Here is a 27,128-nt window from a genome sequence, read left to right on the forward strand (position 1 = left end):
CAAAAGCTAGAAACAGAAAAGAATTGGTTAAGAATCTTCGTCTATTCCAGTTGCGTAGCTTTTTTTTTACAAGTAGTCGTCTCTAGAGTTGATAAAACTATAGGGAATCCCATGCGAACCCGACCAAAGTCTAACCCTCACCATTTCTGATTTGTTCAAAAATTTTTACGCGATTTTCCTAACCCTGAAACGGTACCCCGAATTTTGTCAGATTTTTTTTTTACTGGTCAATTATTTATAAATATTCAAAGTGATTTTGAAAACGACCACTTATAAAATTCTCAAAAAATTTTCAAATACTGTATTTGCTTTTCCGAACATTTCAAAACGGGACCCATGGTAAGCTGATTGTTTTCTGTTTTTTTTTTATAACTTTTTTGATCAACTAAAACATTGTTTAATAAGCCTGAAAATTTCCAAAGTATTCTGACAATTTTGATTTTTCACTTCGAACACTTTTAGACTGGTTCTATCATGGAGTGATTTGGAAAATAAAATTTTTGATAGTTTTTGCGAATTTTTAGACCGTTTAAGCAATGTTATAGTTGATTGACAAAATTGAAAGTGCTAAAAAAAAAAAAGAAAAAAAATCGGCCTAACATGGGCCCGGTCTTGAAATGTTCCGAATAAAAAATACAGTTTTTGAGAATTCCAAAAATGATCGTTCTCAAAATCACTTTGAATATTTATAAATAATTAACCAGTTGGATGATAAATCTAAAATAAATTTGTGGCACTGTTTCAGAGTTGGGAGGATTGCATAAAATTTGCTGAACAAAATCAAAAATGGTGTGATTTGGGACTACATTATAAAGTAAGATTTCTTAAACGCTCTTCAAACAATTTCTGATGATCTGACCAGTAAACAAAATGAGCCCAAAAGCGTAAGAATCAGATAAAACACACCAGAGTTTAATGAATTAGAAACTTTTAATTACGAACATTTTCTTAGATGGTTGGTGTCTTAGCTTGTGTAATTCGAAATTGCCTGGATTCATTAATATTGCACAAGAGAAACATTATTTTGTTCGTGTCGACGATAATTGAAGCGAATAACATTGCTGGAAATTTTCCAAACTTTTTATTTCGACGGTGGGATACATTCATCCTTGAGAAATGCCGGACGTTTAACGTAAGCGTTTCACGCAAAGGACCATAACAGTGTAGCGCGTAGCGTGCAAGACTGCGGAATGGGAGGACCTGAGCTCAAATGCCCAGTCTGTCGAGGATGACCTGAGCGGTAACCATGGTGTGAGTAATTGAGTATACATGGTGTGCCTAGGAGTGCAGCTTCTTTCTCCAGAAAAGTTTCTATCTCGCGCTGGACTGGACCAAAATTCCCTAGATCGATGGTGATTAATTGTTGTGACGTTAAATCTGCGTGGGGAAAAATGAGCGGGACTTTAAGTAACACACACCACAACTATACACAATGGCATTCTGTGAGTGGTTACCAGTACGTAAAACTTTTTTCCAAATTTTGAAAAACTAAAAAGACGCTCCACTTTCTGCCAGAATAAGGTATTAACTGCCCAAGTTTCACTTTGATCGCTTGAGTGGTATAGGAGTTTTGCATCCCCGCGTTTGCGAGGTGTACAACGCATCTTTATGAGCACCTTAACCTCAAAAAAAGGTGCGTTTCATTGGAATTCTCGGCACACCATGTATACTCACACCACGGCGGTAATTCACAAAAATTGTAAGACTGGTCACGCTGTTCAGGCGCTGAATCGGCGGGCTAAGGTTTGAACTCGGTCCGGCTACATACGGGCAATGTTTTCTACAGTTTACCTTATCCCCCATACGACTACGGGTGCTTCTATTGAACATCTTAACGAGATGTAGCAGCCCTACCCTTACCGACCGAGCGAACTCACCCAACCGAACAAACGATCGACTGGCCGTGCGCCCAGCTCATCACAACAGCATCTTTTATTTACAAAATTATAGTAATCACTAGTTTTCTTCCAGCGCCCTCAATATTGAATGAAAACAGTCTCACGATGGCTCATTTTACTTCTCATTGTTTCCAGACTAGCGGAAGATCCCTCAAACATTCACTTTTTTGCCCCTGAAATGCGGGAAATGTGGGAATACCGATGCGTGTCAAAAAACCACACATTTTTTCACGATTTTCAGAATACAAGTAACCTTTCTCGATTCCGCTACAAAAGAGCTATGCACCGTGAAAATTTCAACCCATTCCGATCGTTTGTTAATTTAATATAGGAAGAAAACGGATGAGGTCGCTCGGTCGGTAAAGGTAGGACTGCTGCATCGCGTTAAGTCGACTGTGCAGCATCATAATGATGGTCACTGATCCATCCCTTTCCTTGCCCCGCACAAGTCTTCTGTAGACTTCTGAGGCCATACTCCACCAAGTATGGCGGGAAATGGCGGTGAATTAATGCGTGAACAATTCATAATTATTGATAACTTGTTTACTTCAGGAGCGAAGAATCTTACAACACGTACACAGAGACGATGCCCTGGTTGAGGATACCGTTTTCACAAGAAGAAAGACGGCGGAAACTCGCCCACGCTCTTGACGTCCAGGCGATACCAACCCTCGTGATTCTGGATCAACGTGACAACATTATCACTTTGGAAGGTCGGGCCGAGCTGCTCGAAGATCCGGAAGGTTTGGTAAGGCTTGAGGAGGGGGATGGTTTCTAATATAATCATGATTTTATTCGTAAATTCTATGTTCTCAAATATCAAAATTCCTGAAATAAATCAGGGCGGCAAAAAAATTTCTTTTTGCTAAGTTGCGTAGCATTTTTTTGTTAAATTTTAGATATTAAAAAAAATCGAACTTCTCGTTTAAATATTTCTTTTTTGAGTCATGTATGAGAATGTTGATTAAATAAATAACTGGAGACAATGTCGAAAAACTACGCTTACTCCGAGGGTCATTGGCATCAAATCTTACTAAGGCCACTCAAATATCAAGAGACACAAATCCACTGTTGACCAGTGTTATAGTACGTAGCATATATACCTTTGATCTAACTGGTCTAAAATGAACCTAACAAACTATCAGATTACTACGAAATACACGTGAAAATTGAAAGTTTTCAATACATGAATTTGTCTTAATATCTATTTGACTGAAAAAATCGTTTGGAAGCCAAATTCTTACATGGCTGTTATTTTGACTTATGAGTCGTGAAAAAACTACCTTAAAATGCATCAAACGTATAGTCTTCCATGACATAAAGGATATCGAAACAGAAATACGAAAAGCAAATTATAAGAGTGCAACTGAAAGTAATCGAATTGACTGAATTTTAACTAATGTCCCATAAACCGGAGAAAAAAACGAAAACAGCGAATTTTAACTATACTGTAGTTGAACAAGATCACATTATTGAAATAGTACTTCACTTGCATTTTTGTAACCTTTGGTTCATCGTTTTATTGTCTTGAGAGATTTTTTACCCTACCATCCATTTAATAAGTTCTGAGCGTACTCTTAATTTTTAGAATTTTCCGTGGGCGAGCCGACTAGTCAACATTTTAACGGAAAAATACGCGACGACTCTTCACGACGCTCCAGCAATCATCCTCTTCGTAGGTATGTAAATCACTTCTTGCGTAGCGAGTAAAATCGATAAAAATACACCACGACATGAATTAAAAATCAAACAAAATACTGAAAATACAGTTTTTTTAATTTAATTTTTTGATGAGTTTTGACATTTTAAAAAATTTGGAGCGACTTCTTGAAATTTTTTTTTTTTGAGCTGTCCTTTGAAGTGGACTCTTAAAACATCAAGAACTAACATTTTGTCACACGAGACTCAAAAAGAAAAAAATGGTCGATTTTTTGCGCGACCCTAATTTGTATAGGTACATTTCGTGAAGCGAAATATTTGTAGCGATGCTAGTCTGTGCATATCGTTTGTTGGGTCAATCTGCATTATACCCAGCCTTGTAACTGCAGGCTAATGAGAACAATTTGATTACTCAGTTAACTGAAGTTGTCTGTTAGACTTGTTAAGCAGTTTGTTAGCAGTTCCTGCTTCAGAACCACAAGCCTCAGCCAGACACCGGTTACATAGATTAATTATTTCAATGACAAAATTCACATGATAATTACACAAATTACGATTATTCTGCCGAGCGATGACACAACCAGTTTCGGTTCTTGTGAAATTCGTAACACACGACAGCCTACATGAATTTCACTGACAATGGAAAGAAACTAATATCAGATACTTCAGATTTTAATACCTACCTACAAAAAAAAAATTATTGATTTCACCAAATATGGTTTTTTTTTACGTTTTTTAGCGAGTTATTTACCACACCTATGCATGCGTGATTTCAAATGTCCAACTTGGATATGAGTGCAGTACAAAAACTATCAAATAAATGAAATATAATTTACAGCGATAGATCAAAATTTTTTATTCATTATTTTAATTTCTGTAGATGCGAATGAAACCAGGAAAAGTTACAGAATTTTATAATCCAAGGTTGGTGGCAACGATGCCAATATTTTCAGCCTGATATTGAGAGTTTTGAATTACTCAAGAACCCTTGCGACTGGTGCGACGAAACCGAAGAGACAAACTACGCGCGTCTAAAATGAAACTCTGATCAAAGTTACGCTTGAAGTGAATTTTAATATTCCAATTTCTTTTTTCGTCGCTTTTCTTGTAGAGGGTGATGACTGCGAAATACAATTCGGAGAGACTGTTTTGCTCCCGGCAGCGGAAGCCTACCGACGTGATCATCCGGATTACGATCCTACATATGACGACCTGGATGATCACCTTCAATTCTTCATAGCATTAGACGTGAGTTGGAATCAATAGTTCATAATTCAAATATAGTTATTACACTTACAATCAGATAGCACAACATACAGTCCTAACTTCACACGAAGTAGACACCAAGAGTATGTCGTATAGCAAATATGTTGGAATTCTAAATGTATACATTTCTACATCCGGGAAACGAACAATGCAACAATAACGCCAATTATAAACGTTTACTGTAAAGGAAACGGAAATCTGAAAAACCATTTTAAAGACTTTTACCTAAATAAGCGTCAAACCAATGAATTATCTACTGAATTCTTAAAGTTTGACCCTTTGAAGCAAACATTTTTCCTTGCAGTCAAATTCCTTGAAACTGGGTATATAAGACATCTTGACGTCGATGATTTCAAAAATGGGCTCATATCTGCGAAATTTTCAATATTCAAAATGGCGGATACAAAATAAGCGAATGGAATCAATTTTTATGTTTTCAGTCCGCCGAATTGGATCTGTTATCTTTAATTTTGAAATTTTGACGTCAGGTTCGATTTCAGCGACCCCGAAAACCCCCGGGAAACAAAATTTCAAGCGAATAGGATCAATTTTTATCTTTTGAGTCCGCCATATTGGATCCGTTATTTTGAATTTTTTACGTCAGGGTCGTTTTCAGCGACCCAGAAAACCCTCGGGTAATAAATTTCGAGCGAATCGGGTCAATTCTCATATTTTCAGTCCGCCATATTGAATCTGCTATCTTGAATTTTGAAATTTTGACGTCGGGTTCGTTTTCAGCGACCTCGAAAGCCCACGAGTAACCAATTTCAAGCAAATAGGATCAATTTTTATATTTTCAGTCCGCCATATTGAATCTGCTATCTTGAATTTTGAAATTTTGACGTCGAGTTCGTTTTCAGCGACCTCGAAAGCCCACGAGTAACCAATTTCAAACAAATCGGATCAATTTTTATATTTCAAGTCCACCATATTGAATCCGCTATCTTGAATTTTGAAATTTTGACGTCGGGTTCGTTTTCAGCGACCTCGAAAGCCCACGAGTAACCAATTTCAAGCAAATCGGATCAATTTTTATATTTTCAGTCCACCATATTGGATCTGTTATCTTGAATTTTGAAATTTTGACGTCAGGTTCGTTTTCAGCGACCCCGAAAACCCCCGGTTAATAAATTTCGAGCGAATCGGGTCAATTTTAATATTTTGAGTCCACCATATTGGATTCGTTATTTTGAATTAACCGATTCAATAAAGGTGTCTTATAAATCAGACGCTGTGCCGGAAAGAGTTAAAACTTAAAGTCGGAGGTATAATCAACTAGTGCTGGTAACAACTGCTTGTTGCGATTTTACTCGGCGTCAAATAACGTTTGACGAGTGGGGAGTTCTGAATATAATTGCGTAGTCGAAATGAAATTACTCGCGTGCAGTCAACGGTGACTAATTGCACGCATTCAACTTTCCATGAATTCCAGTTTCTTTCAGATCATAAATGAGGGGAAAAATTGTAATTTGCACTAATTAGAGATTTTAGCTACAAATTGCAATTGCAACGTGAAATTGAATTCTTCCCAAACATCATAAATTACACATTCAATTCTTGGGGGTCCAAAATTTTTCAATTTCATCGCTGCTACGTTGGTATAATAGCGATTTTAACTTGAGATGAAACATGCGATTATAAATCGTAAAAATAATCAAAGCTACCGTTTCTGAACCAAAAATTCTGATTTCAACCTTGTTCTAAAATTTCAGTGCGAAACTTCGGATATTCTGCGAGAGTTTGTTGGCCTGGAAGATGCCGTGCCACTCTTGACCGCAGTTGACATTCCCCGAGGCATTTACGCAGTTATGGAGGATGGAGCAGAAATCACAGTAGATTCAGTACAGCAATTCGTCGACGGTTTCTTGAACAATAAACTACCAACAAACAAAATCGCCGCCGTCCATAAGTCCGTCGCAGGATCAGACCAGATTTCAACATAAGTAATAATGACAAACAACAGCTGTAGAGAATAAACTGGAATCCTGACTTCGTCAACACTTTCCGCCAATAAGGTGCCGGCCTACCTAAATGATTATGCAAGAGTATATTTAAGGGGTTATGTACGGTCAGGAGGCACAAAAAAATCGATTTTTCAAGAATTTTCCTTGAGAAGACCTTTTAATTTATTAAAATAAAAATGTGTACATATATTATGGTAACTTTTAACTGTATTTTAACATTTTTCATTTGTAAAAATAATTATTTTGAAAGCTGCTGTAGCTGATCTTCGGGAACACCTCTGAAAAAGGCGTCTTGCGGCGAGCACGGTATCACTGGACTGAATAATATAATATGAAAAAAACAAAAATATTTCGTTAATGTAATGTATCATCTTGTAATTGATCGGGGGACAAAGCAAAGTAATAATTTTTTACAAAATGGCTGCTTCTCGAAAAAAAAAATCGACGTTTGACAAAAATTTAGGCCTTAAATTGTTGATAAAATGGAAAATGTTTATTGGTGAGTGAAAACCTTTGATTAATTACTAAAAAATATACTTGAAAAGCTGGTATTAAAATTTGAGACTGATCGGTTGAGCCGTTTCCGAGTAATCTTGCTCACCGACTTTAAAAACACAGTTTTGAGAAAAAATGCGTTTAAATTTTCAGAAGCACTTTACATGTAGTGGGAAAACTTTTTTTTTCAACTTACATCAAGTTGTCAATATTTGCCGGATTGACTAGAAATTTTCTGTGTGTGTACTTAAATATATGTACATTACGAAAATAAAATCAAAACGAAATCGATTTTTTGAAAATTTTAACTGTATATAACCTCTTAATGACAGGCGGAAGCAAGCCCTGGTGAAATTAATTTTTACGATATTCTACAAAACCACGAAAAAACTGAAAGTTGTAGAAAATCATTTGTGTTTTTTATAATTTTTTTGTAGAAATACATGAAAACTACGATTATATAGAATTATAATTATTCACAAAGAAATAAAAAATCGATTCAAAAAATTTAAATGAAAATTCGTGAATTTTCGTACGAGCTGAATCCACTGGTCGTAAGAATGAAAACAAAATTACGTGATTTTATACGAAAATCTGCAATGTAATTAAGAACAGTAACAATATTTCGCTGATAATTGTAGAAAACTGCGAGTCCTTACGAGTATTAATGAGAAAATCTGTAACTCAAAAACGAAGCAATGTTCATAAAATGTCGCACAAAAAGTACCAATGTCTTGAAATGACTTTTCTTAATGTTGTGATTCTCTCCGAGCAGGTATCCCCGAGAAAATAATTTCCACGCCAAACTACAATAAAATGCAGTTCGTTGAAAATTATAAGGAATATTTTAAAATTGTAGGAAATTGACCAAAAGCGTGAAACATCGTGAAAAATCGTCGAAAATCGTAGAACTTTAAAATTCTACATTGGAAGACTGATCTTCTCATCTTTTGAGTATGAGCTAGATGAATTTTGAGAATCTGTAGTATATTTTTAAACTCGTATTTATTATTTTTCTAAACCATTCACGATATTCTACGACAAATGATATCCATTTCAACATTTGCTGTAAGAAAAACGATCGCATAAATGCGAGCCATTCCACAATTATTTATAAAATACGATGCTAATCTACGAAAAAGTCCGATAACCTAGTAAAATTCTATACCAGAACTACGAAAGTGTTAGAATTTCTATACTTATTTGTAAAACCAAATTCCTAATTGGGCATCGAAATTATTTTCACCAGGGATGCTAACTCGTGAAGCACAAGAAAACAACAAGATAAGTCTCGAGCAGATGGAGGGCTGCTTTCAAAGACACTTCTCATTTTTTTATTATGATCTCGAAAGATTTAGAGAACCTGTCGTATACATTATTAGAAAAAAGCAAACAAAAGTTGTTTTTTTACGATTCACGATAGACCACGAAATTCTTCGAAAAATTTCACTCGAAAACTACGATCGTGATCCAAATTTCTTAAAAAATCGTCAGAATTTTTCCATCAGGAATGCGACCCCGGTTTTGTCAACATCAGATTCCAACGATAAGGTAAACCTGGAGTTCCAGTAATTAGGTATGGATCGACAGTGCTAATTAATCGTAATAATTATACAATTTTTCAAAACAAGAACTTCAATCGTCAGTGTAAGAATTTGCCATCCACATCTAGTGCTCTGAAATTAGCCTAAAGGATAGCCCACTGTGCACAGGTTGTATGATAATTGGTGCGGCAATGGACAGTTGATATATTAAAAATTCTTCAATAAATTGAAAAATATACTAAATATTTAGCAATACTTACCACTGTCAATTATTATACCACTTCCACTACAATCGTCTATTTTATTATTATTTTATTTTAGTTACATTTTTCTTTCCAGGTTGAGTATACATCCTTAAAAAAAATGTCCGACACAATCTAATACGTTCGGATAGGATACAGACAAGATTTCCGGAGAGACCTTTACAGATTCTCGAGATAAAATAGGTGATGCGGAATTGTGTTATTCTCACGTCAAGCTCAACGAGATTCACTCATCCCCAAGAATTTCAATTTTTTTTTCTACAAACTTAATTCTCCACATTTCAAAGATTCTAAACCTGTGGATTCCTGAGATTCCACAAAAACCCTACAGAGATATCGCTGAGATCTGCAAGATCATAACATTTTAGATCACTCGTTCAGTTATGACAGTTTACAGGACACACTGATTGAAAAGGAAGACAACTTATTGGAAAATGTCTTCGTGACGTCAGAGCCTGGTTGTTGGCGCCATTTTATCACAACATAACCTAAGTTTTTAATTTTAATAAAGGCAAATCATAATTCATAGGCTTTCAAATCACTCATGTCATATAAATTAATTAATTATAATCAATAATATGCCTGTTCTATTATCCAAACGCGAAAATAAGACGGTCAACGGTCAGCCATCAGGCTGGTTGCATTAGTTTGATTTTTCCCCACCAGATGTCGCATTACAAAGTGACAATCCCAATAGCTGCAGCAAACATTCATCATCAAGAGCCAACCATACCTATTTCTCGAAAACTTGCCGAAACCATCGGTCATATCCGCCCATAATATTTCCGCCGAGATCTCAATGTTTCAATAGGATTAACAAATATGATGAAATTTTTTAAAGGAATAAGAAAAAGAGATAAAAAATTTTTTTGCACATCCATCTTTTTACAAGATCTTTGATGATGTTTCAAGAATACAAAAAAAAGAAATTAAAAATACAATAAGTTGCAGGGTGGCAAAATGGGGGCTATGAAAAAAGCCCGTCCTAATCGACATGTTTTTAACTCTTGTAGTGTTCCGAAACAAAAAATGCGGATAAATTCTTTATTAGTAAAGACGTCTCCGTTGTCCGGAGCACGGAACGAGGAAAAAAAAAATTCACAAAATGCCGACGATTTGAAAGAAAATTTTTTTTGTGCCCCTGTTTTTTGAACTTCCCAAATTTTTTAAAATTGGTAGCAAATTTTTTTTTTTCAATCCGTGCTTCCAAGAAAATATATGCAAAGACTGTTAGATATATATATACATATAAAGAATATTTGCACCAAATTTCAAGTAAATCGGTCCATTAGAATTTGAGATATCATATGAACCGTATTGAAAAAAGTAGTTTCGAGAAAAACGCGTTTAAAGATTTGTTCTAGCCAGACCGGTTTAATTGGCGCGTCACAAAAATAACTGACCTCCGAAAATAATTTGAATTTCTAAAAATCCTCTTAGAGGCTTATTCTTAAAGGTCTGAACGTTGAAATCATGGAGAAAAAAATAGATTTTTTTTTAATTTTCAGACCAGAATACCCTCTTAATAGATAAGACCTGGTCTTTTGTGAAAAGAAAGATACATTCGAAGAACAATTACAACAAATAAGGTGTATTCCGGAAAATTGATTTTAACGGAGATAATAATCGAGGTTTTACAACTTCCCTGGTGAAAATGATTTCTACAATTTTCTCAGAATTTTTAGAAAAATTGGAACACTTCGTATAAATTTGTAGGAACATTGTTTTTCCTGAAAAATTGCAAATACGCGTAGTTTTTCATAAAAACTTGCAAACTTTCATCAGTAATTTACGATTATAAAAGTAAGTAATCATAAAACAAAGTCATTTACTATTCCTGTTATCCGATTACGTGGAAAATGTAATAGAAAACTTCAAAATACCGCTTATTTGCTGCCAACGATAGTACACTGAATAACGTACAGCACTAATGCTTGCAATAATAAGTACACTAATTCTAAACCGCGGCCAAGACAAATTCTTGTTATACTACGTAACGTTCATTATTTCCAATTAGCTCATTTGTTTTAGAAATATTATGTCGATCATTCAGAATCGATGCTATTTTCATCCGATGTATCGATTCTCAGAATCGGAGGACCAAACATAATTAATCGATTTTCAGAATCGATTCTTTTATTCTCTCGCATTTGAATTTCACTGATGCAATCGTTAGACAAGTTTACTTAAATTTCACCTGAATCGTCTGTAATTGGAACTTCCTAATAAGAGTATGAAAATTTGATTTTCCAACCACCCATCCCTAATTCCTAATTTCCCTAAAAAAGGTCCGTTTTTACGACCGTATTGAAACAGCAACACAATCATTGTCATAAATTTTGTATCGTAACTTCTATGCCTATAATTTTACAGAACAGACGCAGTACTTATTGCCACAGTAGAAAAGCAGCTGTTTTTGTATTCCAATACGGAATTAAGTTATCGGTATATCGACCACTTGTTTCTAAAAAAAAACATGGAGTCTGCAAGTGGAAGTTCTGCTTGTTCGAAAATTAAACTAATCGGAGTTCATTGGCAAACTGTAGGTATCATCACAACTGAAATTGGCATCATTTCGTTTCACATACATATCTTTATGTACTAAACAACACAAAGTTGATTTATCCATAATGATGTGTCTGACTTTTGTATCGAATATCATCGTTTTTACTAGCATTTGGCTTCATCTCCATTTTTCCAACTGAGCAATCTATCGCCACCACTTTTTGCCTATAAGCAATTACAAAACAGGTCTAACTTTTAGTGTAACTAAGTCGGACTTGAAATAACTTCAAGATAGGTTTGAAAATGAACTTTTACCGATTTTAGCGATTCTTAAAAAAATGACCAATATACAACTATCTTTAGTCAAATGTGATGTGAAATGATTAGATTTACATTGCTATTTACATCATAGAATTCTACAGTTCTTGATTATACATCAGTAAAGACACGTTTATACTATCTATCTACGTTATACTGTACACGAATGCAACATATTATTGAAAATCAATATGCGGCAATATAATTTACATTACGATCCATCTAGATCGATTCAGGATGTATTTGTAGCGTCGGAACATTTTTTGAAGTTCGAACTAGATTTTTGTTGAGTGCTTGTGGAACATCCAGCTGCATCAAGTGTCGCATTGTCTAATTTTTCTGTATCCTTAGTAACGCGAAGTGCTGAAAATGTAAAAAGATATCATGATAACCTTTTGCTGTTGATTTTTATGCCTAGTAAAATCGATCTATGTCATTAAGATCAAGTGATTATACCAAACTTTCCAGGCTCCACTTCTCTAGCCTGGACAATTGTAGTTCGCACCTCTCGTTCGACTGCCAGAGCGAACTCATTTAGCTGACGGAAATCGAAATATTTAAATGTATGTTTCAGATTTTGTACTAATCTTGGCGATGAAATTTCTAGAAAGTATACTTCATTCTCGACAAAAATATCAGAGTGCATTATTTTTTTTCTACTTCCAAAGATGCACTCAAATAATGAAAGTTACTCACATCTGCAATTTTATTCTCATCTGTAATATCCTTGCATTTTCTATACTCGTCGTTTATTTTCTTTCTTGTTGCTACAATAAAAAATAAATATTAATACACGTGTGATGCCACTTTGAAGTTTTTTTTGTAATGCTTTGAGGTGTTTCAATAATTTATCATGCCATATTATCTAAGTTTTGTCACTTTGACAAAAGTTTCTTAGCTTTCTCGAAATTTTCGAACCGAATAAATTACAGAAGCAAATGTATTTTCTGGGGCTTAACTTCTTTAAATTTCTGGAAGTATAAATTTATTCAAAAAATCCCGATTACCTTCCAAAGCATATTTGTCATCTCGAAACGTGTTGATGCGCGTTCGATGCAATTTTTTAAATGTCCCAAGCACCTGAAATCAATGGTTTTTGCATTTACAATTATAAAACAAGTGACACAATGATAGATTAATTTTTTCAGGATTTTGAAAAGCAGTATACTTAGAAAGAGGATATTCCATGCCAGATCAACCAAAATGGGAAATTTTTCTTTGCTTCCAATATTCACTCAAATCAATGAATTGACTCTTGACAAATTTATGCACAATTAACGCATTCAAAACTGAAGCCTTTAACAAAAATCTTTTTTTTCAATTTCTTAAAAGGAGTTCAATGTACAGTAACTAGTGTTGCACGATACTCGATGAAATATCGATATGCCATATCAATATGTATTGCGCTCTTCAATATCGATATTGTGAATATATTGCTAGTCAAATATCGATATCCACAATATCGATAATTATGTTACTTGGAAGAAGTACTGCAAATCTGCTTTGGTTTAAGTTATTTATCTAGTAGACTTATACACGACATTTAACCATACAAAAAACAAATTGCACACATGACTGGTAAGAAAAATGAACAATCAAAAGACAAGTTGCCAATATTCCAAAAACAAAGTACTTAGAAACAATAACTCTCGGAAATGTTACAATGCAAAAATCGATTTTACTCTCTTTTCCTCAAGTGAGTTAATCTGTATGTTTGTCTCCCATGCCTATATCTACGTAAGACCGTGATTTTGCATTGGATTTTGAGTGATTTTGATACACTCTTATCGATATTTTATTTAAAGTATCGATATTAATGAATATCGAGTACCTAATTATCAATATCAATAAATATCGATAAATATCGAGCAACACTAACAGTATCGTTACTAACTTCATCCTCATGCAACCGTAACGTCGAACCTACTAATAGTTATTAGCCAATTCGTGAAAGAAAAACAATTGGCACGTCAACATTCCAAGATACCAGAAAACGACATGGATCATAATTGATTCTTTTGCCAAAATTACCTGCCCTCGAAGATATCCACTCATTTTGCGACCGATATAATTCAATCCGCAATGAAAACATAACAGATAACACGCCTGAAGTTCACCCGGTCGCCCCCTCCACTCGGCAAATCAGCTGTAAATTGGTGCATACGCGCATGCTGCACCTCTCAAGAGTTGTGATCCATCGTCTCGTGGCGCCGAATGCCGGGTCGTGGCAACGGGCAGTACTAATTGCATGGTAAAGCTGGAATTTCATGACCAGCAAACTATAACAGCAGCAGCAGTAGCAACATTTCCTACCATCCAAGCATTCTGATTGGTTATTTAAGGTTAGAATCGGTTATTCAACCAATCGGAATACTTGGGTAGTAGGAAATGATCATGAAGTGATAAACTAGCGAATCCTCAGTCAACGGCGATCTTCTTCTTTTTCCGTGATGGCTAGATCCCGTTAAGCGATGTAACCTTATTCTATTAAAGATAGCCAGCTCTGAGCAATATTTTTTGCATCTTCAGGGGCCAAGTGAGGTAAGTATTGGTCGGTATTTGACGCGATTCGCAGTTACTTCGATGAGCAGAGACTGCGGCGTCCGGTCGATAACCATGCATTTACTGTCTCTTTCTAACACACAACAAACGGATGAAATAGAAAGGGGCAAAACATCATTATCGATAAAGCAGTCAGCCGTCCCGACACTACAGTCCGCGCATCTGTCTGCCATAATCGTTTATGTCGGTAGGTTACCATTCAGTTTGTGTGGCGAACGAATCTCCACAGGGCTGACGATGACTCTCTTTTATAGAATATGGCTGTTCAATGCTTGAACTTGAACTAAAGTCTGCCAAAGACAGCTAACTGAATGGGACGTTTTCAAGATTTAGTATAAATCTTTCCTATTGTTACCGACTAATCAATATGGCGTCTCGTAACTGAGTCGGTAAATGTAGAGCACTGCCATTATCCCGCATCTATCGTGCCCTTTTGCTTGCTTTGAAAGAATACCCGTGACTGGTCGTTTAGCAATCTCCAATCTTCATTCGATGTGTTAAATTAAAGGAATGCCCTGGTCGATTTCGAAGTCGACGTATCTCCAACGCAAAAATTGGCATAAAAGCATAATCTTACATGCAATACGAAACAAAAACATTCCACTAAGTTTGAAATTGACGTAGAAATAAAAAAATCACATTAAAAACGCGTTAGCAAATGGCAGTTTTCACGCAATTGTTGTACTTTCGTGTGAAACTGTAATGTTTTGGTATGTCTATGTTATATCAAGTTCACACCCTGATTGAAAAGCAGCCGTTAGTAGAGTGTTATTAAAATAAATTGGCGTTAATTATATAATCCCGCGTAAAGTACTAATTGTTAATAATTTTTTGATGTAGATACATTACAAAGTGGAAATGCGATTTCTATATGCACTGTACAACGTTTTTGAATATTCTCAATTAAGCCTCGTGATTTATTTTGGTATAAGTGATTAAAATTTATATACAAATAATCCCCTACATTAATTATGAGTATGTCGAGTGATGATTGCGTATTTAATTTCATTGAATCGGTGGCATCCATGCTTTTCTGCCCAGGACTAAATAGATTCAAGTGTTCCTTTCAACTTTCAATATTCAGATCATGCCGGGCAAGTCGATGTCATCTCCGATATTTCATCGCAGTTACTTGTTGGTCGTCGGAAACGTGGATTATATCGCTATTCCGTAGAAGAGGAATTGTGATTAAGAAAGTAATTGTTGAGACATCAACGAAGTGAAGAATATACTGCTGAACTATAAGAAGGAACGTCTCAAATGATTTTAATAAGCCCTGTATCTGCATGCTGTTAATCAAATAAGCGACTACTAAGATAGATATAAGCTGGTAATACTCTAAGATTATTATAATTCAGAAATTGTGATGTTAATATAACAACCTCGCTTTTGGTACAATTTTGTTACAATTTTTCGTACGTAATTCTTTGTATTATCTGGTCAATTATCTGCTTAACCCAGTGCAATAGTATAGCCACCAATTGTAGTTATAAATAATAAATGAATAATAAAACGATAGGCTGAAAAACGTGTCTTTTATTTTGTATTTTGTATGAAAATTTCCTACCGCATAGCTAGTGTTCGATTATATTCGTCCTTCACGTATAAAACTAAAATCGAAGCGACTGTCAGGCTACCGAAGACCCAATAACTGGACCAACGTTCACCTATAAAAGTAAAAAGTAATTCGATTTAGATAAAGAAATGCAACGATAGAATATATCGCACAAGTGGAAAATATTATGCCAATCTATTTGAACTAAGCAGATGGTCAAATGAGATGAAGGATTGTATAACACAAATATTCGATCTAATCTGAAACTCATAAAGATGATTTCGAAACATTCACTCCCAAAGTGATAATAATAGTTTCTAATAATATCTCACTCATATCAGGCACGAAATAAGAGAAGTAAAATGTTGCGGCGACGAAATTGACCAAAAAGATCATGTATCCCCCCACAATAGCTTCGGAAACCGGATAGGCAATTTCGGAAGCTAATTCCAGAAATAAGGCGGGCGTTGCCCAACTGGACGAAACTCCGAGAGCCACAGCTGTGTAGAATTCTCCTTTGGTGAAGGTCAACACTCGCTTTTCCAGCAACAAAACCCACAAGAACATGGCTGAAGATGCAACAAGTAAACCGAAGATGGCGATCTTCAAGTGACCTGATAAGTATCGGAAATTAAAGTAGTTTTCTGTTATATTGTATCGCTTAAATCGCGTGCCAAATGCCAAACGGACGTATTACAGCAGTTAGATAGGCTTTTGTGCGAAAAGGGTGTAGTAAATTTTTTTTTTTTTGCCATTCAACTTAGAATTGCTCAAAACGTAAAGATCTGTAAAAATTTTTTTGATGTACTAACGCCAAAAGGGCGTAAAAAAATTCAAGTTTCGCTCTGAAACACAAAAAAAGATTTTTTCACTTTTTTATTCAACAATTGTTTTTTTTTTTCGAAAAGTAATCAATTTCTTTATCATTTTTAGGCTTAGAATATTTTTACAAAGCGATTGTCAGGAAAAAAAAATTATAAGCCTTATGGTGCTGCAAACCTAAGCGTATCATTTTATGTACGCCCTTTTGGCATTTGGCACCCGGAATATTAAAGGAGTCAATTTTAGACCAAGAATAGCGTCGATTACTGACCTTGGAAAATATCCATCAACCGTGATGCGCAAACACCCAGAGAACTACCCAAAATTACTGTCCAGAAAGCCAACCTATCGGCTTCGCCCTGCAAAGTTGAGCCAATCTATATGGGGTATTCTAAGCCAATTCGACCTGGGTTTTACCCTTGACTTCTCAGATTTGGCGCACGATTTTTTCTGTGATTGTTCTCACTTTGAAAGGTACTCTATTTTTTCCGACTCAATTTGAATTTTCTACAGTTTTTAGAAACGATTTTATCGACCGAACAAAATTAAAATTTTTTCAAAAATTCTGAAAAATCCTGTGTCAGATACAAAATTTTTAAGCGTGGACCCGGAGTGGGCCGATTTTCCCTTTTTACTGTTCTCAAGCTTTTTCTGAAAAAAAACGTTGAAAAAATTTGAAGGGGAAGTCATTTTACTGTGGATGGTTGCTGAAATATTTTTATATGTCACAGTGGACTTTTGAAAATTTTTTTTTCCTCTTTATTTTGCTGATAAAAAAATTGCAAATTGTAAAATGCTTGAAAATAGTAAAGAGGGAAAATCGACTCACTTCGGATCCAAGCTTAAAAGTTTTAATATCTGACGCAGGATTTTTCAAAACTTTTTCAAATTTTCAATTTTGGTCGGTCGATATAATCGTTTCTAAAAATCGTAGAAAATTCAAACTCAATTCGAAAAAAATGAGTACCTTTCAAAATGAATACAATCGTCGAAAAAATCACGCGACAAATCTGAGAGGTGAAGGGTAAAACCCAGGTGAATTGGCATGGAATGCCCCATATACATACATATTAATAATGAGCCATTTTGTGACTTTCACTAACTGTAAAACAAATGTTGAAGATTTCATTTCATAATACTCTACTATAATTCATTTTCTCAACTTTTTTCTGAATCATTACTGTTTTCTCCGACCTGCCTTACCATTTGAGTCAGAAACGCGAACTGCAACGACAAGCATACGCCAATGTCTTTCAGCGTGGGTAGGCGTTTTATAATTCTTACCTGAGTTACAGTTGAAGCAAAAGCCATCGTGATCATTGCGAGCCAGGGTCCAGTCACTCCTTGGCTCAATGCTGCGGCTCCACAAAGTTTCCACACGCTGATATTGCTTCCATAAAAAAGTACATTTTAGAGCCGCTTGATCATATAACATCATGCACACCGCATGCATTCCCTTCACGGCCCACGAAGTATTGCCGTAAATTTCTAATTGATTGTCTACATTACTAGTATAGAGTCATAACAACAAGCCTGAGAACGATGATAATGAAAGCGAAAATTTAAACAAAAAAAAACCCATCCCTTGTGGGGATCGAACCCACGACCTTTGGATTAGAAGTCCAACGCGCTATCCTCTGCGCCAAAGGGACATGATTGCTGTGATAAAAATGTTATATTTAAATCCGACAAAAGAAAAACAGCATCCTGTTGAATCGTAAGTATTATTCATCGAAGATTGTTTGATTTTTTAATATGAAGGAAAGTGAAGAAACAAGTAACCAACTTTGACTGAATTGGGCTAACAATTTATGAACATTTCAATAACAGTAATGAAAGTTAACCCAACTTGATGATGATTAAACGAATTTCGGTAACATCCTTACTAGGAATGCATTACCGTTACACAAACAGGCCACGAAACTTTTTTTATACAAATATCTGTTCTTCAGTAATTGTGACATTTGAGAAAAACTATTTTTCATTTACATGCGAACCTATAAAAAAAAAACAAATAATAAAAACGTGATTATTAACGAATAATTATCAATCGCCTCGTTGTAAAGGGTAAAATGAGTTAGTTGTTGATGTGATAAATAATTGGGTTATTTAGTTTTTCTGGTGTGTCATTACGGTTGTAACTAGGAATTTTGAAAAGTTGTTACGAAAGATGAAGATACGGCAACCATTGATGACTTTGAATTTCTTTATTTATTTACAAACTCAAAAGTGGAATCAAGATCCTTCACTTTTTTAGGTACGGCCCCTATTGTAGCCCCAATTAGTGCTTAACCGCACGAAACCGTGTAAAGCATTTAAAGTCGTCTAAAAACCGTTTCTTCGTCAGGAAGTTTGTGGCTCAATTCATCACACAAGATGCCTTAAAAGCCCGGTTCAAAGTTTCAGGGAGCAAAAGTTCAGTTCGGAGACGTTTCCATTTGCAAAACAAATGCGAAATTAAGATTAATCTCATTAAGGTGTCTTTTGGCTCTCAAATTGTGATAACCTATACTATAGACTTAGAAGTAAATATGTATAAGTCATAACACAGTAGTGTTATAGATCAACCTCAGTCGTCAGTATGTCAGCGTGCCACGTAGACGTATAATAAACACAGTCTTTCCCTAAGCTGCCGTCTCCTCATTACCTGCCTAATACATAATTATACACAAATGTCTGAGACAACGAATTTTTTCGTACCGAACGTCTTTTTGTCGTCTTTCAACTCCGGCATTATTTGAAATTTTGCCTCTTAGGTACTTAATTATAAAACACGATAATTATACTATATTTTTATTAGACTTTTATATAAATAATGGTCATGTAGGGCTTAAGTGAGTCCATATCTTCCTGTTTTACCGACAAACCTAGAAGTTTCTCACTCTTGTAAATTACAACATTGCTGCAAACTTAAGAAACTTATGAAACTGATAGTTTACAAAACTAAGAAAACCATGTAATTAATTGTATACGGTCTCGTTCTCAGAGCACATGATTTACATTTAATAATGTCGTGATATAATTAATACGATACAAATTCCAGTTACTTTAAAAAATTTAGTTAAAATAGTGAAAGGAATAAAATATGCTTTTCTGAGTTTGTCGATAAAAACGAGATTTTCTCTACAACTGGTAGTTTCAAACGTTTTCCAGGTTCAAGCTAGCGTACCTATAGCTAAAATTCCAGATAAGCTACGTCCTTAGCTCGACTAAGAATAACAAAAACATTCTAAGGCACTATAGGAAACGAAAGCAACTCATCGATATACTCACTGGGTCAAGTAATGGAGCGACTTGAAAAGGCCGAAGTGACCACTGGAAGCTGGCGGACGCGGGCGTTGAAATTGCGCCGAAGGCGTAGGGAAGAAGCACAAGAAACCGGTCAGAATCAGAAAGAGCATGACGAATTCTGCGCTTCAAGGACACCAAATAATATATATACCTCATTTTTCACATTCGTACCTCATACCTCATTGACGGTTGATGTGATTATTTCAACACACCGATTCGCATCAGAGACATAACTTGAGCGCGTACGGAGGAAGGATCTGGACCATTTATCACACCCCTGTGTTCATCCGCGATACTTCGATTACGGAGTCTAGGTGCCGCTACTATTCCCGGCCCAACCAAATATGAACCAGCCACACCAAGCTGGTTGAAACAGGCCGAGATGCCTGTAGCAGGAGAGCAGTTGCAAGTTTTACTTTCGCAATAAGCTCGATTCAAACATCAAAGTCATGTAGTACTCCTACCTTTACCGACGGAGCAAACCCACCCTTTTTCTTCCTATATTAAGTAAACAAATGAATAGAAAGGTTTAAATTTCCAATTAAATAAATAAGAGAGAGGTGCCGTCTAAATTTGAATCCTTTCCGTTCGTTTGTTCTTTTAATGTGGGAAGAAGGAGGGCAAGTTGGCTCGGTCGGTAAGGGCAGGAGTACTACATCACCTTGAGAGTGACCGTTAGTAAAGTTATCGACCCTATTAAAGAATTCTACAGAACAACCCATTTGTATGAATATTATCAGTTTCAAATAAGTGGCATGATCAATCCGAACAGGCGGGAAAATATTCGTTTCATGAATGTTGACTGATAGTTAAAATCTCATGTTGGTCGAAAAAGTTTGTAGCTTTGGTGACGTTTCCCTTTGGGGATGAATCGGCCCAACGGCCTGATTAAAAAATTATGAAAGGAGAAAGAATCGATGAAAAATCTCCAGGAATGATATTTGTTGACTGGTGAAGAAACTCATTCAAAATGTGAGTTAACAACCTAACGGTTTACCTGTTGCTGTGGTTCGCTCGCCAGGTGGAAACCAAGTGGCAGAAACCAGCGCTGCGGCTGGGCCAATTATCACCCCTGACAACCCGTTCATGATCGCTGCCACGTGTGCTGATCTATAATTTCAGTAGAATTGATAGATTCAGATGTGTTAAATGAAAAATGCAGACACCATTTTTTAAATATTCGACTGAACTTCCGTAAGAATCGAAGTCATCGTACAGAATAACTAAAGTAGTTTTATGCGTGACAGTTTCGTTGGAGCTTCTCAACGACTAGTGAACATTATTAGAATCAACAATGGCATCTAATTCATCCCGGGTTTGAAAATATCCTGAAATTCAATTTGGTTGTATGGATAGTCTCAGTACGCATTTTCAATGATCTAAGATACTCTCAATATACTCAATACTGTGGATATTCAGTATCTTTGAAGATTTAATTGATCTTTGCTTCAAGTACCTAACCAAGTAACCAGACTACTTCTGATTTTAAAGTTCTTCTGTAAGCGTGTGATAGGTGATCAAAATATCTCCACAAAGTAAAATGCAGTGAAAATGTAAGATGCTTTTAAGACTATGGTAACTTGATTTGGTCCATAATACATAATCAACAGGTTTTGAAGATGTTTGAACGGCACAACATAACTCTCATGTCATCTAACAAAGAACATCAGTTTAGTGTCCCCCTCTGATTTCATTGAGACTCGTGTATGCTGTAGAACATTGAAAACTAAGAGACACGTATCTTTTTTATCTGCGGACAAACGGTTTAAAGAGGTGAAAACGACTCCTAAAGATGGGCACTCGATGGGATGATTTCTTGACGCACTTCGTGTATTTGATTGAAACCAAAACTGAAATGTTTTTTTAATGAATAGGAAAACTTCAGCGTTAGTTTCATTCAAATCCATCAAGTGCATCAAGAAGTCACCTTGTTGATGCCCACCTTTGGGGGTCGTTCTTACCCCTCTAAACCGTTTTTCCGCAGATAAAAAAATACGTGTCTCCTAGGTTTCGATGTTCTTCAACACACATGAGTCCCGATGGAATCAGATGGGGATACCAAACTGATGTTCTCGGTGAGAAATTAGATTAAATCATAAGGTTTGTGTAAATGATAATTAAGAAATGACAACCAATATCAATTCCAAGGGTAGAGAACGTAGAATACATGCAAAATTAAAGATACGTGATGCAGTCACACTGTTAAAAGGTTCAAAACATACACGGTGAAGGCAGTTTCCTGTGATGTCAGGCATCGAAGAAACGTAGCAACTGTCGATATAACGGCAGCCGTGCGCAATGGCGCCTTTAATCCTGCAACACAAATCACATGCCAAGTTATTTGACCATTCGCCAATGAGGTGAGCGACTACTAACAATAAGCCTCTCACTGAACATGTACAGGGAGAAAGACACTATCGTTATAACTTGACACTCCATAGGCCAAGTCGTAGATGATTAAGACTCCACATCAGTCCAGGTGTAAAGCAGGGTTATACATGTATATGGGACATTCCACGTGAAATTAGCAGCCCATAAACCTCACCCTCTTTGATTTCAATCATTTTTTAATATGATAATTTTACCGATCCAAAAGGGTCTCGGAATTTTTTTCAGATTGTTTTAGCCACCGGCGCAATTTCAAACGAATTCAAAACAATTTTTTTTAAACTGAAATAACTTACACAGATTCTATGATGTGAAATGTGATTTTTAGGCACCGCACGATAATAGGATCGTAGTATCTACTATTTTTTCCGCAAGTTTTTAGTTTATCCATGTCGGAATTTGTATTTTTTTTTCTACTACCCGATCTCAATAGATTACGGAATCATAAAAATAATGTGATGCCATAATCTATTTAATTCGAGACAAATGAAAGAACAAAAAACCCTTGCGATATTGAAAAACTAAAAACTTTTGAAAAAATAGTGAATTTTGAGATCTCATTATCGTGTGATGCTCAAAAATCACATTTTGGATTGTTTAGAATGTGAATTACGGTTTTTTTAATCAGTCAAAAACGAATGTATCGAATCGATTCTCATGTCTTCGTAACCCATACGTGATCTTAGGACTTAATATAGATCGTACTCGAAGAGATTTTTATTGAATAACACCCAAAAAAACAGGTTTTAATTTTTCTGTACATCACCCTCGATACATTGTCAGTATAATTCTTATCACTTCCGCGTAGACGAGAGAGAATTTAGAGAACTAGTTTCTATTCGGATTCAAAGCATCTTTCAATATTTTGCATCTCATACTTGTAAATTGCAATGGCGCGCTGATCGCAGCTGGATATTGCAAATATCATGCATACATCGAAGACTTATACGCTTACGTATAAACAACCAAAATTCAAATCAACAAGGAAATTTTTTTTGCAAACCTATGGTCTGATCCATCAGTTTCTCAGATAGTTGGTATCAAATCCATATAATACAGTGTAAACACATAGCAATTGTCGTAAAGTTACACGAATTACCCGGATTATTTATGTTCGTTAATATATATTATTAGTCATACAATTTTGTCAACGCAGGTAACATTTTACCAGAAATATTAGGCTTTCTGTAATTTATTTTGAATATCGCTGTTGAACGTGTATAAGAAACAGACCAATTATTGTTTCATGGTACTCTTCATCTAATCACCTTAAAAACCAGTTCAATTACTAGATAAGAACCACCAAGTATGATCAAATTCTTCTTTAAATCGTTTTCGTTGATATCAACTTTTCTTCGTAAAGTGGTTCATTTATTTCTCATAAAATTATTTCTCAATGCAGTATTTTATTTGTTTTATAGTAATTTCCATAAAATTTTTGATAGGCGTTGTATAAATTCTATCGGAGAGCTTGTTTCCATCTATAGTTATTGAATTTTGAAATTTCACTAATGTAGAATGGCTAACTATACTCGCTAATAATTCGTAATGTTTGACACATTGTTTTGCAACGTCACGATCTCAAGGGAGTATTTCCGCCTAGAGCACTGTTTTTAAGCGAATATTTAGGTCTAAAAAATCTGTCTAACAATTAGTTTCAATCATGATATTTTTCGACCGTGTTGATTAGTCTTCTGAAAACATACCAAAATTTTTTTGCGATCAAACAAAATATGTTAGTCTACCTTTTGTACAGTAATATTCATTAATACCTCAACCTTCCGGCTAACTTGTGTTGACTAACCACTGCGCGAAAATGTACAAAAATGGGTTGAAAAATTTTGTTCTGTCAAAAAAAATTTGGGTATATTTTTAAAGACTATTAGGTATCGGTGAAAAGTTTCACGATTAAAATTCAAACGGTTATTTTGTCTAAACCCAAATATTTCCTCGACAGAACAGCGCTATAGATGGAAACACCCCTTTTAAAAAAAGTTGCCGACAAAAAATATTACACATGGTGACGTGTCATACCCATCATTCGAATTATAATTTCTGTGAATTTTGTATTTTTTCATCCAACTATTTTCAAGATCATCACGGAAATTTCCCGGCACTGACAGACAGGCCGATGTAAAAAAAAATTTTTTTGTATACTGGAGACCTAAAAATTTGAAAATTCAGAAAGGCTTATTTCCTACCAAAATTTAATACTTTTTTCTATTGTCAAATCACTATTCGGTGAGGAGAAGTAAAAATTAATAAATATTAGTTTATTGTACGAAGTAATTTCATTTTTTGAATCTACTATAGGACCGCTTCATTTGGTTCGTAATTACGAATAGAGACCATAAGAGTCGCCTCAGAAGCCTATTATTTGTGGTAAATTATATAGTGAACCTCCGTTTCAGTCTCGGACACCTCCATGATAGACCGGAAGATGGTGTACGTAGGGAGCATCTCATTTTTTACAAGTATGGCACCCCTTGAGGGGTCGAATTAAATAATTAATGAAAGGAAAATGATGGTCATGGCGCTGGTCGTCGGGGCGTTATCGCATGACGATTAATCGAACATGTCGGATAAATTGGGGTGTTTGAATAATTTTTTACACAAAAAATCTTGCATTTTTCGGTAGTTTATGAAAAAAAAATCGTTTAACAACTTAAAAAAAACCTTCTCCTTTACTGCAGTATGGCGACTATTTAGACCCGTCAAAACGGTATGGCGTGGCGATTTTCGTGAATGTCAGTTTGAAAATAACAAGTTGAAAAAAAAGAACCTGTAAAAAATCGTTTATAAAAAAAAAAAAAACTTACCTGTTTCGGTCAGTATGGCGGACTTTAAGCCCCGCCGCGTGAGTATGGCGTATTGCTTCCGCCGGATTTTTTTTTTATAAACTACCGGAAAATGCAAAATTTTTTGTGTAAAAAATCATTCAAAAACCCCAATTTATCCGACATGTTCGATCAATCGTCATGCGATAACGCCCCGACGACCAGCGCTATGACCATCATTTTCCTTTCATTAATTATGTAATTCGACCCCTCAAGGGGTGCCATACTTGTAAAAAATGAGATGCTCCCTACGTGCACCTGTGCACCATCTTCCGGTCTATGACACTTATTACCATCCCCATACAGTGAAATGATTCGCGTTCTGTCCGCGTTTTTAACTCTGCTACCGTCTTGTGTGTGGCACTGATAGTTATCTGCCTGGTTCACCTGGCTCGAACATAGTTGTCAGCCCGTACCATAATTATGGAAAGGTACCATAATTTGACGGTTCGTACCATGTACCTTAACATGTGTACCATAACTCACAAATATTCCATAATTTTACATTTCTACGATTTTCACCATAATTTCGCATATTTGCTGCGTAGCCCCGAATAGTTTAGTGCCTGATAACCTCACTTTATTTGAACTACAATCGCCATGCGGTGTTTCCATTTATCTGGGGCGTTATTATGGGATATTACTAAATTAATTTTAGATTAATCACCATGATCTCCCATAGCAATTTGAATTTAGAAGATGATGAGTAAAAGCATCAAAAGATCAAAATCGTTGTTTTCGTCATCATCTTAAGATGGTGAAATCACCGGTCACATTTCAACTCTTGTTCATATACACGGTCCTGGGGGAGCTTGTAGGCTTGTACTTAGCGCATTTAGTACATGGAGGGAGCCTTTATCGACAAGTGTCACCCCCTTAGTCTGCACCCTTGCTGCAACGCTTGGTACAGCTCTGACATAATCACGTGACTATTTTAAACCAACCAATCACATTTTGTGCGAGAGAGAAAGGCTCTCCAGCTACTATGTCCATCCTTTCTACGCTCACCGCTTATGGGACAGGAAAGTACTGCCTCTCGCCATCTACTATATGCTCTAAGGGCCTGTACCATAAAAGTGCCATAATTTCACGCCCCTGAGTCGATAATTCAGTCTCCCGAGGCTGGCAACATTGGGCTCGAAGTACGTGGTGGAACTGGAGGAATTCCAGGACACCAGGCAGATAACTGCCAGTGTCACGCAGAGCACGGTAGTAGAGTTAAGAAACGCGGACAGAACGCGAACTGATCGGCGCAGTCCGTGTCCAGGAGGGGTGCTTCGGACTATAACACGAAGGGTTGGCGTCAGAAACAATATGAGTTATACCATGCCGATTGAGAAACCAACAGCTGGGTAGACAACAGGAGAGGTAAGCAATGCATCCCCAGTTGGAGAGTAGAGCGACGATGCTCTTCTGCCAGGATGGGAAAGCCAGCATGGCCGAGGTGGCGATGGGACCCCAGGTATTCCCGACGCAGCACTGGGCGAAGGTTAGGGCACAGAAAAGAGCCAAGGCGTTCCACCGTTTACGGGACGCTCGTCTGTCTCCATTCACGTCCTGCAGCAGAAGGGACGCCATATCTTCATCACTCGAGCGTCCTACTGCTCCGGGAGAACCGACATCGTAGGTCTTCTTCGCGACGTCCGCTCGTGCGATTATTACACTTCGTAAATCACCGCCGATGAGGGCACGGTCGTCTGAAGAATCGAGTGATCAATTTTTACATACCGATAAAAGGAAGGTTGGGCTTGTTCTGGGATG

The 27,128-nt window shown here is 36.1% G+C and overlaps 3 protein-coding genes and 1 non-coding gene across 4 annotated transcripts in view; 1 reads left to right on the forward strand and 3 right to left on the reverse strand.

The window, feature by feature from the left end:
* LOC124405108 (nucleoredoxin-like) overlaps positions 1-6,870 on the forward strand; it is a 49,947-nt gene extending 43,077 nt beyond the window's left edge. The window contains exons 4-7 of the mRNA XM_046879731.1: positions 2,451-2,646; positions 3,487-3,577; positions 4,669-4,805; positions 6,530-6,870. Of these exons, the coding sequence (XP_046735687.1) occupies positions 2,451-2,646; positions 3,487-3,577; positions 4,669-4,805; positions 6,530-6,766 (661 nt within the window). The 3' untranslated portion in view covers positions 6,767-6,870. The remainder of the gene's footprint in view (positions 1-2,450; positions 2,647-3,486; positions 3,578-4,668; positions 4,806-6,529) is intronic.
* Positions 6,871-12,016: 5,146 nt separating this feature from the next.
* LOC124409717 (complex III assembly factor LYRM7-like) lies at positions 12,017-12,998 on the reverse strand (the record flags this gene model as incomplete). The annotated part of the gene is made up of 4 exons (XM_046887507.1): positions 12,017-12,275; positions 12,369-12,450; positions 12,609-12,679; positions 12,920-12,998. Coding segments are annotated over 4 exons (363 nt in total), but the record flags the coding sequence as incomplete, so codon positions are not given.
* Positions 12,999-15,464: 2,466 nt separating this feature from the next.
* On the reverse strand, positions 15,465-27,048 carry LOC124405124. Its single transcript, XM_046879779.1, has 9 exons — positions 26,693-27,048; positions 22,365-22,455; positions 21,140-21,252; positions 20,125-20,528; positions 18,136-18,241; positions 17,123-17,210; positions 16,362-16,643; positions 16,042-16,141; positions 15,465-15,637 (listed from the first exon to the last, which is right to left on the reverse strand). Exons 4-9 carry the CDS (start codon positions 20,250-20,252, stop codon positions 15,580-15,582), a joined length of 762 nt encoding a protein of 253 aa, XP_046735735.1. The 5' UTR covers positions 20,253-20,528; positions 21,140-21,252; positions 22,365-22,455; positions 26,693-27,048; the 3' UTR covers positions 15,465-15,579.
* On the reverse strand, positions 18,431-18,503 carry Trnar-ucu. Its single transcript has one exon. It is a non-coding gene; the product is annotated as a tRNA-Arg (tRNA).
* Positions 27,049-27,128: the final 80 nt, after the last annotated feature.

The sequence above is a fragment of the Diprion similis genome, chromosome 1 (genome assembly GCF_021155765.1).
Source record: "Diprion similis isolate iyDipSimi1 chromosome 1, iyDipSimi1.1, whole genome shotgun sequence".
NCBI classification, from domain to species: domain Eukaryota; kingdom Metazoa; phylum Arthropoda; class Insecta; order Hymenoptera; family Diprionidae; genus Diprion; species Diprion similis.